The 19,920-nt window shown below is 43.5% G+C and overlaps 1 protein-coding gene across 1 annotated transcript in view; it reads right to left on the bottom strand.

Moving 5' to 3' along the window:
• LOC108547126 (titin homolog) overlaps nt 1-16,496 on the bottom strand; it is an 85,714-nt gene extending 69,218 nt beyond the window's left edge. Inside the window, 10 exon segments of the mRNA XM_017899512.1 lie at nt 5,729-5,855; nt 9,072-11,285; nt 11,397-11,841; nt 11,926-12,295; nt 12,450-12,622; nt 12,713-12,840; nt 12,939-13,226; nt 13,337-13,559; nt 13,734-14,113; nt 16,150-16,496. Of these exon segments, the coding sequence (XP_017755001.1) occupies nt 5,729-5,855; nt 9,072-11,285; nt 11,397-11,841; nt 11,926-12,295; nt 12,450-12,622; nt 12,713-12,840; nt 12,939-13,226; nt 13,337-13,559; nt 13,734-14,113; nt 16,150-16,231 (4,430 nt within the window). The 5' untranslated portion in view covers nt 16,232-16,496.
• Between the last annotated feature and the right edge of the window lie 3,424 nt (nt 16,497-19,920).

Genomic DNA, 19,920 nt, shown 5'->3' with positions numbered 1-19,920 from the left:
TTTCTCGGTATACGTGGGCGCTCTATAAATACCTTTGGAACGAATAGCGTACTTTGAAACAACAGCTTAAAGGAAACGAATTCACACCGTATACGAAACTTCAATTCGATAATCTCACACTGTCCTCGTCGACTTTCAACCCTCGCGTAACCTCGGCTGCGACAAGACACACTCTCGTCTCGAGCCTCAAGCGAACACGAGTCGTGTGGCCGAAGACAAATTCGTGGATTAAAAACACAAACGAGCTGATTGCCAGCGAGAAAGCGAAGAGGAACACTTTCTAACGAAACGAGGTCGGTTTTGCAATACTCAAATGCCAGTTTCTGCCTCTCGTCGGGGCGATGGCCGATGTCCAATCGGACCGACGATCATCGTCGTGCCGTCTATCTGCTATTTCTTCACAGTGGCAGACAGTGGAAGAGGTTCGACGGCGAATTTGGCGGGCTGAATTCGTCGGTGGTGGAAAATCGAGACTTCCTTTGCGCAACGTGCAGCAGAGAAACGCACCCTCGGCGACCTCGTCGTGCATAGGCGCCATCATCGACGACGTCCGCGCCGGTGACGCAATGTCTATTTTGTCTAGCCGACAAACGAATTCTGCATTCCGTGATCGAGATCGATCTTATCGCCGTTTGTACGGAAACAAATAGAACCAGAAACTGATTCTTGAGGCAAAATAATTTTATTGTAGAATGATCGGTGGACGAGTAATAATATCGTGGATGATCGGGGAATTTTATGCAGTCTAACGATTGTCTGTCTATTTAACTTTCGGATTCAATTTTATACTCGTGTGTCACGATTTGGAAAATTCTAGTTTATTTATTAACTCAGTTTACGTACTGTACGAGAATGAAATTTACGAATAATCTAAATTCCAAGTCTTAAAAATAAAACTATATTTATCTTTATCGTTTATCTTTTCGTTGTTTATAAAATTATTTAAATAACTCCCAGCTGAATGAATTTATATAAGTAACAGAAATATTATTTACATTCATTCTTACATAATTAGTAGCTCTTTTAAAATCTATTACAACGTCAACCATGAATCTTCGAGGGCAATTATAAAAATAACTCGAATGTCACTAGCGTGCATCTTCCCTTTACGAAGTCGGATAATTTTGTAACTGAATGAAATGGTCACGTCATTGTTTCCGTATCATTAACGATGATATATCAGCCATTGTTCTCCCGGAATATCTTCGATCCGGTAAGACTGACAAATCTATAGGGATGGTAAAATGGAAACGAGAGTAAGGAAAGAAGAGTTCAAGAGGGAGAAGAAGCGGGAAAGTCTGGTTCCCAATGAATTGAACGCGGTTGCACCACTGATCTTTTGCTCCGCGGTATTTCTAGATCGTTACGAGATATCTCAGTGATCCGAACACCGTGCATGGCCTCCGAAAAATTCGATCAATACGCGCGTTTCCCGCGATCCAGTGGCCATCGAATGACAGGTCCTCGTCGGCGTGCTCGCGCGTTCAAGCAAAAAGGCGACGAAAATAGGGCAGTAGAGCAATGCCAAGAGTTTGAGGCGCTCTAGATCATTTGTTTGCCCGAAATACGTTGGAAGCGTGTAACTGATTTTTATTTAGATACCATTAGACCATCGACGCGTATGAATTTCGCGCCGCGAGTGAGCGAAATTCAATGGTGCACGACGTGTCCTGCGAATACGATTATTTCGTCCAACTAATTATTCAGGAGAATATTCGAAGAACGTCGAGTCTTCTGACTATACCGATGTTTATAAGAATAGAATATTGTAGAACATAATGAAAACTTGATTTGTATTTAAGTCATTCGCCAGGTTTGACAAATTGAACTCGGCGCGCAATGCACTGTCTGTTCCAAGCTGTCTGCCGCGCAAAAATATACCCCAACATCTACGATATATATGATACTTTAAAAATACACGTGCAACTTAAATTTCTTACAAAATAAATATCGTAGTGATTCCCGGAATGATCATAAAATATTACAATCGTCAATTTTCTTCAAACTATGCTACGCAAGTAAAATTCTTTCTTCTCGTGACATTCAGTCACAATTCCACTATCATTTTTCAATAATCATAGACTGCTGAACAACCTGATTACATCACACCAGCTTCCGTTAATATTAGCGGACATGCAACCTTGTTTTCTTGTTTGAAAACTGAAGATCGTACCGGTATCCAGGGCGATCCCTGAAGGAGCCCGTAATGGCAGGTTTGTTGCCGTTGGCGCACTTGCAGCAGTCGCTCCCCATGTCACCAACTCGATCGACACTTTATCCTTCAGGAATCGAGGACCAGCACTCTTGCGAGACAACAGTCACCACCGATCACTCGCGAGTTCGTCGAACCAAGCGTCCCATAGGAGTCGCGAAAGTCCCATACCGGCCAAGGGGTTCGAACAAGGGACGAAGAGGCGGATGGAATCCAAGTCGATGCATCGATCCTTTCGAGTCCTCCGTTCGCTTACTCCTCGCATTGATTCTTATCGTGATCGATACTTATTCGATCGGAGAATCAGTTGTCCCGTCACGCGTTGGCATATGGCCGTCGCGTTATTTATCGTCGAGCGATATCGGTGGTACGACACACGGTGACAGGGGTGCAAAAATAAACCTGAGAAGCGTCCTTTCGTGCCTCGCGACCCTGACACGTCTGTTCGATGACTGCACTTCGACTATCGGTACAGCGACGATACCGATCGTCATCCTATCGGTCGCTTCCGATGATCCACTCTAACTGCAACTCGATCCTTATCACTTGGTCCAGCCAATCGTAACGTTATCACTTGATTCTTCTACGTTTACGAACCGATTACTCCTCGTGTCTCTGGTCCGATAGCACCGAAACTCATTCGCGCGAACGTTATTCGAAGTTTGATTGAAGAAAAATAGAGAAAATTGAAAATTAGGGGAAAAGGTACTCGAGGTTGTTCGAACTCTCTCAGAGGGGGAGTAGCGTCCGATCGTCGAGCGATCAGTCAGCCGTGTCGATGCTGGTAGTTTCTTTAGACCTCTCCGTTCTAATTAGCGGTCGATGCGTGTGTTGGTGAAACGAATTTGAAGAACGTGAGTGGGAGAGAGAGGTCTGCGGTGATTTTTGGCCGCTCGTCGATCGTCGCGACGCTCCCTCGGAAGACTGATAGCGAGATGCCAGCGCCGGATCGTCCGCGCTCGATTTTCCACCTCCACATCCGCCACCTTCCGCTATAGTTCGAAGGAAACTATAAGCAACGAGAAGCGTGCCGCATCCTAGAGTCGAAATGAACGCCTAAAGAGCAGCGCCACGTTCGTCTTTTCGCGAAAATTTCGGGCTCGGTCGAATTTAGCCTGCATAGGGGGCAGGAACGAGAGACGGGCGCGAGAAGAACGTCAAAGCGTGTCGGAATTTTCGTAACCAGCGAGAGAACGCTTCCGTCGTCGGGGTGACGTAGCGACTGAATGGTCAGAGAGACGGTTGTCGGCCAAGTGATCGACGAAAGTGACGATCATCGGATTGATCGTCCGAATAGATGTCATTGCTTTGCTTCCTTGCCTCTGTTTCGATCCATCCTATGCTTTTGTTGATATTTCGACATTGGATAAACAGAAGATCGATATTAGATCCCAAAATGATCGATCATTCAAGTAGACGTCATTGCTTCGTTTCTTCCTCACTGTATTGCTGTATGGATATGTTTCTGGTGGCATTTTAATATCGAAAGAACAGAAGAAAGATATTAAATTTCGAAACAATAACTGATGATCCAAGTAAATGTCATTGTTTTGGTTCTTTGCTGCTATTTGGCGGTATATGTATTGGTATTTTGATATTTTGATATTGTAAGAGAAGAAAAGCGATATTGGACCTCGAAATGATTTGGGAAAATAGATAAAATTCGTTTGGAAGATATAGATACACTATGGACACCCCTATAATGTGACGAAAAAATTGCTGCAATTACTTTCCACAAGGCGATAAACAGTCCTGCGTGACGTGCAAGGTGAATTTAACATTGTAATATATTTTTCGTGTTTTTGTTTAGTAATTATGTTACTGGTTAACCACGGATAAATCGTGACAACTATAGGACCACGCGATCAGCACTAGAGTTCAGAGATGTGGTTAAAATTGCATAAATTCGTTGCACGAGAGTTAACTGTAATTTATCTTCTTGTTTTTGTAGCAAGATCGCCGAGTACATGTGTTGAGAATTGTTCTGTTCCGTTCCGTCATTTTCTAAATTACGTTACAGAGAAGTACAAGTATAAGAGTCGGAGAGTGGATTTCTTTGGCTCGTTTTCGAGATGGTTATGTGTACATTCTTTCTGTCGCATCCCGTAACAACTCGAATTTTACCCTTTTATCTTTTACAAGATGAAAATTATCCCGCATCGTGGACAAAGTTTCCCCTCGAAGTCACGATTTAGTGGAAGAATTCCGACGATCTTGACAAGGTTGTAGCACTAGACGATGGATTTTACGAGGTACGATTATTTTAAGTTACATTATTTCGACATTGTACATGAACGGTAATCGTACGTCGTAACTTTTCTTCGACGAAATGTCTCAACAGATGTACTCGAGGGAAGAGGTCGGTGAGCACAGGTGAAGTGACTCAGAAGATGAATCGTCTGAAAAAGACAACAATTACTACCATCGATCCGTCACCCCTCTTGTCTTATTTAAACCACGAGGCTAGATGAGGTCACGTTTTGCGTTCCCGAAATAAGCGTTCAATGGTTATGCACCAAATCTTTCACCTTCCTAGACGACTTGTTACGCTACCAATCTTTAGCGATCGCTATGAAAACTACCCTGAATTTTCGAGATTTAACAACGTTCATGCTTTCACTGAGTGCCGTCGCATTGATTGTCAGTGACAACACGATTACTTTACTATAATATGATAGCGAGTCATATATGTACTCAGTTATATATACGACGTTCCTAAACTTCGTGCTACGCAATTAGCGATTTTTCTACTTAAACGAGCTTTACCAAGTTTACGGTAATAGTTCCAATAGTTAGGAAGAATATATTAATCTTCCCGATTTCATAGGGAAGATCGTCGAAGAACGATTTACGATTGGTCACGTCCCTGGCATTGGAAATTTTACCGCGAGCATTATATGCAAAAAGTCGCATAACGAAATTACACGAGACGGCGGTGTAATTTGGTCCTCTACGAAAATTAAGTGCGCGACAGCTCGAAATAAACTGCGTTTGATCCTTGGCACGTTTCAAGGTTTCCACCCGAAATTAGGGCCAATAGTCGAGAATGAACGATAACGCGTAAACGACAGTGCTCGATCATTGTACTAGAAACAATGTCGGAGGTCGTGAACTTTCGAGTCGTCACCACTTCCGCCTCCGTCCGTGTTTCGGACTTTCGATCTCAACACCGATCTCTTCGATTTCCATTTCCACGCTATAATTATCCTCCTTATATAATTGTCATCATACTTGCGTGCGAACGAAACGGTAAGTGGAAATTCGCTAAAAAACGAGAAATAAATAAATTAAATGAACGAACGAGTAGAAATCGAGTATAACATTTTCGATGATATTATCGGACAGATCGTATAACGATATTCGCGACGATCATAACGAAGCAAAGACGCTCGGTTATTACTAAACTACCGAAATCGTTACAAGGTTAGAGGAACCTTATAATTAGAATGTCTAAGTTATAAGGTTGAGATGGAAAAAATCGTTGCAAAGAGATCGATGGAAACGACGAAGACTTACAATTCGAATCGTAGCTCGTCGAAAACGTCGGACCACCGTAATTTCGGTTCGAAGACGATGTCCTCACCAACGCGACCCTGGACCGGAAGGACCTGGTCCGGCTCCAGCCATCGCGGCGGTCCCTTGGCTTTCGTCGTGTGATCTGCAAGGAATTGCATAATAAAATGGGTCATTACTAATACGACTATGAAAATACGCTTTGAACGCGTGACAACGTCGAAGTTAGTCGTGTTCCAATCAAGAGCAACGAGTCGCGAGTATGATCGTAGGCGAAAATTTATTATTCGCGGACGCTACCTGGTATTTCGGCGCTCACGTGGTCCTCCAAAATGGCTACAGAAACGGCAGTGTGCGAAAACCGCGGGCATAAATATAGATACCTGAGCGGAGAAAGCAATGGCCAAGATGGAAACCGTTCGGGAAAATAAAATCTGCAAGCAATCCGCGAACGTTACCACGCCGAATTTATTTCGATAGACGTAGTAAATTTCGCGGGCTTCGATCGGACGGGAATCTTGGACGCGCGTGTATTCTCTGTCGAAACCGGTATTACGGGTAAATAAATACGTTAAAAAATAAACATGGCCGCATCTACAACGAACACGGACACTCGGTTCCGTTTCCCGGACCCGACACTCGCTACGTTATTTCTTTTCTCAGCTATATCTCCTTTCGTCATTCCGAGTCCGCGATTAAAGCTCGTTTTTACTCTTATTTTTAACGCAGATTCTTTTCTCATAAACCGCGTGTTATTACCGGTCTCAGGAGTTTACGGCGTAAATCCCGCCTGCCGTCAGCTTCTGCTGAGACCACCGGCCGCTTTGCAGATTTTTATGTAACGACGATCGCGAAACTGCCTGTAACGACGTTAAACACGGTTACATGGACGAGGGACCTCCACCTGGCAGCGAAGAAAGATTCAACGACCAGTGATCTAAACAAGTTTCGTCACTAGACGTCATCGATCGAAGAGGATGCACGTTCTCACAAAGAAGAAACGGAAGTTCCTCGCGTCGCTGTTGATGCTTCAACACATCCAGGGTTTTCTATCCCGTTTGAGAAACCTGGCAAACCTTCGACAACCTTAAATCCCATTTCCACACGTTTTTCCACACTCGGTCTGCGTCGTAGGCTCGAATTTTCGATCTTCGAGAAGAAACGTAACGACGAAACGAGACGAGACGAGACGAAACGAGGCGAGACGAGACTCTAACCGCAGAGCTCTTACCTGTTAAGGTCATCTCGTCAGACGATACGAAAACCGATTCCTCCTCGCATTGACATCACTCGCGAAGAGAGCACGCAGCCTGTCGCGTTCGATCCGACCAAGAGGCAACCTGCACGTCCTTCCGGTCGCGGCCTCCGGCGCCTCGACCGCCAAAGCTTCCGTTCCTCCCTCCGGCGACCTCTTCTTCACTCTGCTGACCCGTGGCACAGCACACCCTGCGCCACGAAATCTGACGGCAGGAGGCCCTGCTCCGGTCTAAAATCGTCTCGACACGCCACTCTCGGCTTCGTCGTTTTAACGAAACGCGCACATGCGCCGTGTGTCGCGTTCGGCCCCTACGCCTCTCTTTCTTCCTTTCTCCCCTTTCCATCGGCACGTCCCTCCCGTCCCTCCCACTTTCTTTGGCCCGCTATCTATCCCTGATGTAACCCGGCGCATCGCTGTTTTTTATCTTCGAATAACTTCTTGGTCTCTCGGTGCTTCTACACCTTTCCTACTCTCTCTCTTGCTCTCTCCGACTTCGTGCTCCTTTTCGTCGTTTTGCTTCTCGTTTTGGATGATCTGCCGGGAAAGTGCGCGTCCAATGGCTTCCTGCAACGACGTGGGTGTGGAATTGGGATGACAGGAATTTTGGAAGACCGCTTGATCACGACCAAGTGTCCTTTTCTTGAATTCGAAGTTGCTCGTCGTTTGCTTTACTATTGATCTGTAATGTAGTTTGATGCATCGCTGTTTTTTATTTCTGATTAAATTCTTGAACTCTCGGTACTTCTAAACCTTTCTTTCTCTCTCTTCGCAGTCCTCTTCGTCATTTTGCTTCTCGTTTCAGATGATCCGCCAGAGAAAGCTCGAGTCCGATGGCTTCCTGTAACGTCGTAGCTGTGGAATTGGGATGACGAGAATTTTTATGTCAATCGAGTTCACGAGATATCCTTTCGGCATATTCGAAGTAGATGGTCGTAGAACATGCTTGAACTACGAGGAGAATGATTGACGTTTTCCAAGTTGGTATTGGGATTAGGTGGGTTAATGATGAGATACAATGTTGATGCGAGATGTTTGACTAACGGAAAGAGAACAGTGATTGACAGGTTACATCGTTGCAACGAGATGACGAGGAATTTTAGAATTTCTTTTTGGCAATTTGGCGAGAAGTTTGAGCAAGGTTGGGTTTCGGTGCGAATAATAGATACGTGTAGTTCCGTTATCGTGGTTATGATTTTAGGCTTGCTTTTGTGCTAAGTGGAGCGTCAGACTTAAATAAGGAACGGCAGATTCTTGGCCAGCAGCAACGTAATTGTCGTGGTCATGATTCGATGAGGAGCTTTCTGCTGGGATAGGACGTCAAGCTTAGAGAGTGTACGCACTCTTCTTGGCTAGAGATCGAAGTTTTTAATTGTTGCTCATATTTCGGGGAAATTTATTAATCTCCCTCGACGTTTTTTGCATGCGTGATGTGACTATTAACGCGACATTAATTTATAATATTTCATTTTATTAAGAAGACAATTAGATGAAAGGAAAGAATCGATTTTAAATTCAACAGTTATGTACATATTTATTGCGAGTAAGAATATCCATAATAAATAGGAATAAATAATAGTATCGGTAATAATAATAGTAATAATAATAATAATTTATAATAGTATGCCGTTGTCGTTAAATATACTCTCTTAAAACATATACTATCATCTTTGGTACTCGTTTGGTGTAATTCCTCAATGAAATACAACAATTGGCTTCCCGTGCAACCGCTATCAATCGATGGATCGTTGCACTTGACAGATTGCCACGATGCATCTCGGAGTCTACAACCCTAAAGGTCGAGAATCGGCACGCTGCAATGCCTCAGCATCGAAGGTCAGGAATTTGTTCTTTGAATAATCATCATCATTTGGTCTACGTTCGCTTCTCCGTGGCGATTTCCAATGCCGAAGATCGAGAATCTCTCTTTGGTCGTCTTGTTCTTCCGCGTGTGTGACAATTTTCTTTTGCAATGAGTGTGTGTTCTTTTACAACCATATTCGAATTCAGAAATACCGTCTTACAATTAGTTAGAGTGTATAGAACATTCCTATCGCAAATTTTGTCATTGCTTCCTTTTCCACCACCAGCCTTCGGAGACTCTATCTTTGATTTCATATTGGATCCTTCTATACAGCAGTAATGCGATGAAGGGAATTGCCATGATCTCTTTCTTGAACAGGTAGATGTAGACTGCCGCCATTAATAGAGTTAGGTCAGTGACGTATCCCATCGTAGACCTGACATTTTGTTTAGCCTCTATGGCCAGTTGTTTTTCGTTCAATCGACTCTCTCGCCAGGCTTTCTCGGGATAATCCCTTCGTGGAACAGATCCACGTCTAGACGGTCGATACTTTTTACTCTCTAGAGCCTTCTGCAGACGTTCCATCTTCAGTTCTACCGGTGTCTCCGGTCTGTTCCGGTCCCTAGAGCTTGATCTGGAACGCGTTTTGGAAGGAGTCCTCCTCGATCGTCGCGGACCCTCTTCAACCGACTTCTCTCGAACGAATCTCTGCTCCTCTGAGCCTGTTCTCGATGGTGGTCTCCTGTCTTGGGATGGTGCTCGAACTCTGGTTTTCGACGAGGACCTGGAGGAGACTCCTCTTTCGACCGACACGTTCCTCGACCTTGATGCTGGAGACTGGTTCCTCGATGATGGTCGACTCGTTCGTTTTTCCTTTACTGGCTTCGTGTCTCGCGCCGGAGTCGTTCCTCGAGAACCAGCACCTCTCTTAACTTGTTGTTTCTCTTGTTTATCTACTTCGGTTTTCTTCTTTGCTTTCGCCTGTTGAACTGGCTGAATCTCTCTGACGTCTCGTCTCTCGTTCGGTTTCGTAGAGACTGTACCTTCTAAACGATCTCTTATTTGACTACTTATTTCTTGGTCCTCTGAAACCGACGATCTTCTAGAACTAGCAATACCGTCTCCAAGTTTCCTCTCTTCTGAAGGTCTATAACTGAAACGACTAGAGTGTTCTCTAACAATTTCGGTATAGTGATTCACGACAGCCATTCGTGCTTCGATATCTTCCTCGTCTATTTCTTCTTCCGGTGTCGCTGTTCTCATCTTCGCCTGAATTCTGCGATTCTTTGCAGCTTCTCCGGCCGATAATACGCTATCCGTGTCAGATTCTGACATAACTGGTACTTTGATAGGTTCTGGAGTAACTGGTGGTCCTGTATTCGCTTCATCCTCGTTTCTGTGTACCGGATGGACATTCGGAGGTATTGTTTTTCTGATTGGTTTCTCGGGTGGAATAGGTCTGCCGAAGCTATTGACTGGAATCGGTTCTTCTTTGGGCTTCTTCAGTATCGATTTGGGAACTACGGTAGTTGGTGATACAGGAACGACTGCTCGATTGAGTGTCGCCGAAGAAACGTCCAAAATAGGTACTCTGTGAGGAGGAACTGGTGGTGGTTCTGGTTCGACGTGCGGAATAGGTCTTCCTCTTGGATGATAGGTGTCTTCTTCCTCCAATACCTGCCTGGCAAGGATTCTCGTCTTCAGAAGCTTCAAGTCTTCACTGTCGGCGCTGCTAAGCTCTTCTGATGACTCTTCGGAGGTTTCGATACTTTCTTCTTCTTCGTCTTCTGCTACATCTTCCTTGATCACTGCTTTTGAGGTCAGTTGAGTGTCTTGGTATACATCTTCGTTGCGTGGAGCCTCTTCATTGGCGATAGGTTGCCAGGGTATCGATTCTTCTGGCTGATTCTTTTCGACCAATGGCACGTTGGTGTCGTGCCACCTGCGCAGTGGCGTAGTCGGGTCTTCTGGCTTGTCCAGTTCCCACTGGTGGACTATCGGTGTCTCCGAGTCGCTGGGTATGTTGGGATCGGACCTTGCCTCGACGTCAGGCAATAAAGTTGAGCTTAGTAACTTTACAGGTGTCTTCGTCGGCTCTGCCTGACCCTCGCTGAGTCTCCTGCGATTTTTCTTCGATTGCCAGCTGATTAGATTCTGAGAAGTGATGGTAGGGTTGGATAGCCGTCGTTTGAAGGAAGATTTTTGGCTGTCGAAGGTGTCGTCTTCTGTTTCAGCGTCTAGTTTATTGTCAACCATCGATGCCAATTCTCCGGTTCTTCTCTCGACTTGGGTTTTCCTTTTAGCAACTTCTGTAGCTTCTTCGGCTGCTACTGCACGATAGAAACGTTCCATGGCTCGTTCGTGGAGTAGTTCTGTAGAACTGACCGCCTCTCTGAGGGTTTCTACCACTTGATGTTCTACGCTGAATAATTCAGGTAGAGAAAAGGACATAGGCGGTGGAATTAGGTCCTCCATATCTTCACCTTCTGCATGTCTACTTTCTGTGGATTTTAAAGTTTAATGACTATATTTTATTTCAAAACCTTTGATATATATAAAAACATATGAGCTATGGAGGTAGAGAAGATTCATGCGATTTTTGACAGCCTTACCTAGACCCTTTTGTCTATCATCAGCATCTCCTAGTTTCCTGTCTTCATCCTCGGGGTATAAAACTAACATAAACTCCGAACTTCCATGCAGAGCGGTGTCGTCGTCTTCTCTTGGTGTGTTTGGCGATCCTGGCTTATTATCCAACGAGTGACTTTTAACTAATTGCGGTTCAGATTCGTCGATGATCGCCTGTTGCTTGTTCAGGTTCAAGCTTATCGAAGGACGAAGACGAGAATAATTCGGGGAAGTTTCTTCTTCGAACTGTTCTTGGATCTTCGGCATCGACAACGGTGACATGCTGCGTTCTCTGGTCATGGAAACCGATCGCGATCGTGATTCCCTGAACGCTGAACGTTTATTGGATTCTTCTACCACTGGTGGCGTTATCGTCACAGTGGTGAATGATACTGGCATTGCTGGAGCCTCTTTATTTTGATTTAAGTTCTGTTTCAAGTATAAAAGAAACTTTATTCCTTTATTTTACTTTAAATATTTTAATATTTATTAATGTTTGATGATTCTACTCACCTCGCTGCTTGGTACATTTACGTTGACACTCGAACGATCTACGTGATTCCCAACCTGACTCTCAAACTTTGAAGTGGAATGATCCTTCGATCTAGCCGGTGGAATAGGTGGCTCAGACTTGTCCATTGTGTCCAAAGCAAATGTTACCCTGCTGTCGGCTCTGGACGGTCTTCCTCCTAGTCTTTGTGCTGACACCGATCGACTAGCTGGTCCAAAAGGTACATCATCGTCTTCATTTCGGTTTCGAGCTTCTTCTCTTGTCAGACTCCTGGTTCTTTGACTAGGTACTGCGAAACTCACTTCTCGTTTCTCTCGTGATCTAATTTCTCTGTGACTCTGTGACTTTCCGCTCAACGAGGGTGTCATTATGCTAAATATTCCAGAGAATCATAATATTTGTATTTTAGAATCGTGTAGCCATTCTATTTTCGTCAAAGTTGCTTGTTTCTTGTTAAAATTTGCATGTTATATTTGTAATGAATTTTACGTTTGTTCTTAATTGTTTAATTATTAGATGAATATACCCTCTTTTTAAATCTGGAATGAAGATTACGTCGCTCTCCTCGCTAGGCTCGCTCATGCCATAAGGATTTTCTGCTTTCACTCGAAATTTATACTCGGATCCTTCGATTAACTCGGACAACGTTGCTTTGGTCTGTCTGCTTGTGATTGCTTTCAGCCATACGTCCCAGCCAACCTGCGAAACAATTTCGAGAATGAAGGAATTATCAATGAAACAAAAGTACGATACAAAGTAGACAATTCCAATGTAATGTTCATCACTAACTCTATAATACTCCACGACGTATGTGCCAATTTTGCAACCACCATCGTCTTCTGGTTCGTCCCATGACAGTGTCACTGATCTGCCTAACGTCATCGTAACTGTTGCTTTTCCAGGTGCAGCAGGTCGATCTGTAAATAACAAACGAATAAATAAACAGATAAAATTTAGCATAAAATAAAAATAAAGACAGGTGTGCAATATATTTATATTTATGTATGATAATAACCTGTCACAGTGACCAGAAACGACGACGTGTCTTCCCCAAGTTTATTTATCGCCTTAACAGTATATTCTCCTCTGTCGATTCGTTTGGCATCAGGGATTTTTAGAATGGATTCACCGTCCATCGTCTCGAACACATGCCTCTCGTCATTCGAAACCACTTCACCGTCATGGTACCAAATTACCGAAGGCGGAGGTCTTCCAGCTAATGACACCTTCAATCTGATCGTTTCGTCTTGTTCGAAAAGGAGGCCATCTTCGTATAGACGTGGCAGTCGTATCTTTGGTGGAGCTGGTTTTACAAAACGTCATCAAAAATATAATTTCATTTCGAACTTTACTCTAAATATTAATGAAATTTTTAACAAACGAAACAAAAGTTTAATTTATTAATCTGTAAACCTTCCAAGATCAGTCTCGCTTTGCTACTAGCATGGCCAGCTCTGTTGGTGGCAGTGCACTTTATTTCACCCTCATCGTTGAGTGCCGTTTGATGAATCAAAAGGACACTTTTGCCACTATCAGTAATGATTCTTGTTCGCCTACTACTGAAGATCTCGAAACCATCCTTGAACCATCCGATTTTTGGCAACGGTGACCCGGTAAATCGTACCACAAATTCAGCCTAAGTATGAAAACGAACAAAATTTCTTTTTAAATTAATTCCTTTCATATAAAATTTATATTATTATACCAATCGACTATAGAGAAGAAGAAGTAGATGATAAATATCCTAGACTTCTCTTGAACGGGAGACAGAGTGTGATTGAATTAGGATTGATTTCATTAATTGAATTACCTGTTCATTTTCGAGCACAGTTGTATCCTTGACCTCAAGGTCAAAATAGGGCGCGGATGCAGCGGATCTCTGCAAGGTAACTGTCAGAGGGTCCGAGATGTCGCTGGGTCGAGACAAACCAACCGCGTTCTGAGCCCTGACCCTGAATTGGTAGCGCCATCCTGGTTCGAGGCCGCTCAAGGTCAGTTCCGGAAAGGTGCAAAGCCCTGTCGTGCTGCGTACCCAATGCTGAGAGCCGAGTCTTCGATGTTCCACCAGGTAGCCGACGATGGCCGAGCCACCGTTACTCGGTGACCTCTCCCAACGAATGGCCACCACATCCGGTTGTGATTCGTCCGCTCCTGGTATTAAAATTGGCTTTCCTGGTGGTGCCGGAAGTCCTGAAATGGCGAATTTTAATGTTGCATTTGTTTCCTTTATTTTTTGTAATTTATTACGAATTGAATTTCCTCCTCTTCGCTTTATTTATTTGTAGTTTAATTTTGTATTTTTTATAATTTATTCGCAGTTAAGTCTTTTATTTTTCATAATTTATTTGAAGAATACATTTAGTACAAACTACGTTTAGTAACATAGTTCGACGATATTTTATATATATATATATTAAAATGACTTTTATTTTTAAACAGTCTGCCCGATTATTTTGGCACAATTGGTGTGTTGTTAGGGACATTTAATGCCCGTCTTAATTGCTAGAATGAATTTAATATTCTAATTTAAATTTCCTTTATCATAAAGTCTCAGGATTTATGAAGAATTTAAACAAATGTGAATGTTGCTTGACGAATGTTTAAAAATATCGTTTAAATTCGTTTCTGTATCAGCTCTACGGTTTTCAAGTGGACGAAGAATCAAGTAGAAGAGCAATAGTATAAAACGCAATACGATGTTGTTTTAGCACGTCTGTATATTGAATTCGCCATTTTGAGCATTAGATTAGGCTTCTAGTAACGTTTTGCGTTACTCTGGTTTCACTTCTGATCATCGTTAAGCGCATAAGACAATAAGTGCTACGTTGTATTTTAGAGAGACGGTGTCATTAGCTCGGCTGATGGTATATAAAAGGGATCTCTGGTTAATAAGTTCACAGAAAGCTCGCACGTGCCAGAACGATGCTCACATATGCGTAGAACATACGTTCTCTAACACAGGTCCGCAGGTGGCGCTCCCAAAATAAAATTTGAAACTGTTTGGCAATCCTAGGGCCTCTGCCTTGCTGTCCTCAGGGTAGGAACAACTATGCGATACTCTGAGTCGATATCAGACACTGGCGCGTCTTCGTTGCTCTTTTACAACATGCCTGTCGTTTTTGGATCAATTATATGTCCATCGAAACTTGTGCCAATTAATTACCAATCGAACATATATTCAAAGAAAAAGACATTATTTGAAAGGGTAAATTATACATTGCGCATATTTTTAGTAATAAATAGGCGATTATATCCTCTATCTTAAAAACGAAATTGACTTCTTCGGAATTTCTTAATTTTTTTGAAGATCAAGAAGGTCTTAATTGATAACAAAATTTCATAGATCTCTACCGATAGATCGAAATACACGATACAGAAGTAGGCAAGAATATTTTTCATCAGATATATCGTATTTTCACTTCGTACAACCATCCTGTAACCGACCCACCATTGGCTATTAAAATAAACGTGCCCAACGCGTACGAGTTAATTTTGGATTACCGGTTGATTTGATAGTAAATAAATACACGATCCTCGGATAAACCTTCATAGGAGCTTCCACTGACAGAGATTCGATTTCTCATTGACTATCATGGAAAACTCCGAACGATATTATTCCAGTGCCATTCGCGAATTGAATTTCGATCAACATGTCTAACCTTCCCAACGACATGATCTAGAAAATCGACGATCCCACTGACCCAATGAACTTGCTAATTACCCTAATTCCACGTCCATTACCGATCACTCGAACGATGCGCGGGCTTGACAGATCTGTCGGCAGAAGCAGCCTAATTTTAGCTATCATCCCACTATCGAAGCAAGCCAATCGTGGGACAGACCAAAGCACGCGCAGCATCGTCACTCTCGCGACACCGTTACCGGAAACTTCGTGTCACCGGACGCACCCCACAATCACGTTCAAAACCTCTATAAACCCTCCTTCACTGTACTCAAAAGGAAAAAAGGAAGAAAACCTGTCACACAGCGAAGCGTTCGAAGCCAAACGTCGAGGAATTAAAAACGAACGACGTTTGCCAGAACTCCTGACGCGAGACTTCGAACTTCATAGTACATCTGGTCCCGATCAAGATGGCGATCGGTTGTCTTATGCTCGATGACGCGTCGATCCCTCGTCATCCCTCGAGAACGTCCCTCGGACGGATAGAGACAGCATCAGACAACACGGAAGAAGCAACGCTAACGCATTTAGAAGCAGTGTCTACCTGATCCCTCCCAACGTGGTCTCCTGGTGGCAGCGACAGGCAGGCTCTTGGAGTAGTGGCTCTTCGTGGTGGCGTTACCCATGATCGAACCTCCTCTTCCTCTTCCACGTCGAGCCTGGCCCGACGATCACTCCGTTCCTGGCCAGCTTTTCCACGGTTCCTGGACCACCGAGCGTCGAAAGATCCTCATCAATCGCAGCGGGTCCGCGGCGATCGGTCGAGGAAAGAGGGGAAAGCCTCGCGGTGTCTCCCGAACTGTCTTCGACGATGGCTGAACCGAAGTCGAAGGAGAAAGAGAGAGCAGAGAAAGAGAGAGAAAGAGCGTGTTCGGCTCGATATAGCGCGAGGCTCGGTGCAGCACTGCCGGACCTCTTCGTGGCCGACGACCGTGGCGACGCCAGCCTCTTCGGGCTTCCTCTTCAGACTATCTTCGTCCCTCCACCTACTGACACTTTCTTTCTCTTGCGCACTGCCGCGCTTCCGAATCCCTCGGAATCCGACGACACGTTCAACGCGTTTCTTCATCGCTGATTTTCTACCCGCGATCCTTCAAATCTCGAGTTTCGATCGTTGCCTCATTACGTAACCTCTTTGCCCGGCGGACAGACACCGGACGTTGCTGACACCTCCTGGGCACGCGGGAGTTAAGAGGAACCGATCCTGATGATTAGTTCGATAGGAGAAATTCAAGCGTCGAATGGTTTCGATGCCAATCTCGTAATGATATTTAGAAATGCGTTTCGTATTTTGAAGTTTGAGGAAATATAATTTTATTAATTTACGTACGATCTTTCGAACTTCATTTTGAACCATTTTGAACCATTTTATTCTCGGTGAATATCCGTGGCGTGAAACGTGCATTACAGATTTGACTTTCTACAAAGATACACAGAATCACGAGTTTTTAATTATCTACGATTTGACAAGATTATCGGATAGCTGTAACATTTATACATCGACGCTGCGTTTTTGAAATTTCATTTTTGTCAATTAAGAAAATATAGAATATAAGTGGTAGAAATTCGATGCATTTTTTTGGAGGATTATTTGCGTTGCAGCCGAATTTTTTCCGAGTACCAACGATCGAGCCAGCGTTCGCGAACTTGAATTTCCGGTGACGTAAAGAGGTGAACGCGTTCGTGACGTCACTGTCCGATATTCTTGAGCTGCTGAGCCCCCTCCGGACGAGTCGATCTTTGCCTTTGTTTCTCGTTTTCTCCGATACTCCCACTGGAATGTATCATATGCTTATATTTACGAAGGCACACCTTGCTTTTCACGCTGTTTGGTCAACGCCGGTCACCGACCTTGGCGCTCGCGCGTGCCACCGAGGAAATAAAATGCTTTTGCATTATGCATTAATTGCTGAACAGCTTCGAATCACAGATCAAATTGCTAGCAGCATAGACGACCAGAGTCTCCGGTTCTCTTCCGCTTCTACTTTTAGTTAAGTCTCTAAAAATCCGACACTACGAGTTATGCCTGTTCTTCTCGAATTTTTTCGATTACTTCACGATATAAAATGAAATTGCTATTCCTCGAAAATTCATCTTAAATCGTATTCCTGCAATATAACGTCGTGAAATGTTAATATAGAGATTGATTTATGGTCGTTTTGTGTTAATGATTAATTTTTGTTAGAGAGTTCCTAGATGTTTGATGGAGAGAAGCAAGATCAAGGTTTACGTGTGCACGAGGTACTGGGATCTCGATACCTTACGACACACTTGGGTATCGAGATACACGAATGACGAAAGAATTTGAGGTTTCGTAGTGGACATGGGAATACGTTTCGATCGTCCTTCGTGGTCATCTTGCATGCCTCAAGGTGGAATCATGCGGTATCTTGTACAGGTTAACGAAGATGGTATAAAAAGATCTAGATTTTTTTCAGTGGCCGTTACAAAATTCATATATTATTTAAAGATTTATGTTTCCGTATACCTAATTTGCGAATTAATAAAATTCGGGATATCGGATTATATGTTACTTTTTTAATGGTAGCTAATCATATTTTCTCTTCTCCCTTTTTTCCGTTTTTAAATAAATAATACTTTGCTTGGAATAATCATTGTTGCGGATAGAAAGGTTCATACGTGTAATTAATAGATCAGCGTAATTGTAAAAGTAGGTGGGAAATGGTAAATCGTTGATCGCCTTTCTTCTTTGTCAAGTTTCACCGAGTGCACAATGAGTCGAAGACATTCGCGATTGTCTCTCGAAGTCGAAATATTTTACAAGAGGCTCTAGGCGAAGAGGTCAATTGCACCCATAAATCAAGCCGCAGAGAAATATTCCTCGTCACGGCTGTGAGATACATATCGTCACTTGGTCGCGGATAATTTCATCGCTTGCGAACTGTTCTTTTTTCCAGATAAATGGTACAGATCTTTTGTCAAGTTTTGCTCTTTCTAGTTTTCTAGAAAAGAAGACAGGAGATATTTTTAGAAAATGTTAGTTTTCGTTTTAATCTGTAAGAAAGGCTGGTAATAATTTAAAATTTACTGTACTATAAGGGTTTCAAGGACTCTTCCAAAAACAAACGAATTTCACTTAAAGACATCGATCATTCTCAACAGCGACTATGTTCATGACAAAGGACGACGCTCAAAAACCAAGGATATATGTCTGTTTGACAATGCAACGATAGAATTACTCTCGAGAGTAACAAATTTACCACTCCACAATGTAGAGAAGAAGAATGTCTCTCTTTTCATACTAAATACATTGTAACAAATTTCTGCTCGCGCATTCTGTTCGAGCGTGACCTTCGAGATAATTATACGCTTCAAAATTCTTGAAAGGGCAACATATGTATATAAAATTCAAATACAACGCATACTTGAAAGTACGTTCTAAAATAAGAAAAAGAGTGACGACTAAAAATGGCACCCGATGAAAATTAAGAAGGACTACGTGTCCACTGAAAATTATAGCAACCTCGAAAAATTACTTTCACATCGTCCTTCAGCAGTGGAAAATTTTCCGAACATCCTCGAGGATACTAGGAACTTTATCGAAGTTCTCAGCAAAGTGAAAAGAACAACCCTCCTATCCGCCAGAAACTATATCTATTTCACAAATCATCTCTCATGTCATCTTCAACCAAACAGAATCATCATAAGGATCACTTAGAAAATGGTAATTCATCGAATAAAAAGAAAGAAATAGAAAACTGAGACAAACGTATAGAGAATCAAGCGAAACACGACTCTCCATGAGAGCCATCAGAGAAATTCGCGAAGAGAAGCTAATTTAAAACCCGCTCTCGTGCCCGTACGCGCAACTGGCGAGGCATTAGCCATTTTTTCTCCTCTGTGCAGCATTTTCGCGGCACGTTCTCGCGGGAATACAAAAGAGGACGCGGTGTCGGAGAAAGAGGTCGTGAAGGCGGGAAAAGGAGACGGAAGAGCACGAGGAAGAGAAAGGAGAAGGGGAAGACGGTTAATCGGTGCCAGAGTACCGTTGTACCTGAATGGAGCAGCGAGATGGCTTTCGGTTTCCCTGCAGCCTCCGTCGCAGCTGCAGCTCCGCTCTCCGCGTCTCTCTTAGCGGCCATCCGCCACCAGGTATACGTGCACACGTGACTACACGTGTGTGCACGTGAAAGCGCGCGACAGTTTTTCATTTCACAGCCACCGAGCCGACCGCGTTACGCTCCGCGCATTTCCGCCTCCGGTTCAGCCGCGGGACAACCGTTTCGACCACGTGCACCTGCAGCTGGAACACGAGGGCTCGTGCAACAGCTGCTAACGCCTTTCTTCGCCAGTG

Source organism: Eufriesea mexicana, unplaced genomic scaffold (genome assembly GCF_001483705.2).
Source record: "Eufriesea mexicana isolate 0111107269 unplaced genomic scaffold, ASM148370v2 scaffold944, whole genome shotgun sequence".
NCBI lineage: Eukaryota > Metazoa > Arthropoda > Insecta > Hymenoptera > Apidae > Eufriesea > Eufriesea mexicana.
This window is presented reverse-complemented; position numbering and strand designations above follow the sequence as displayed.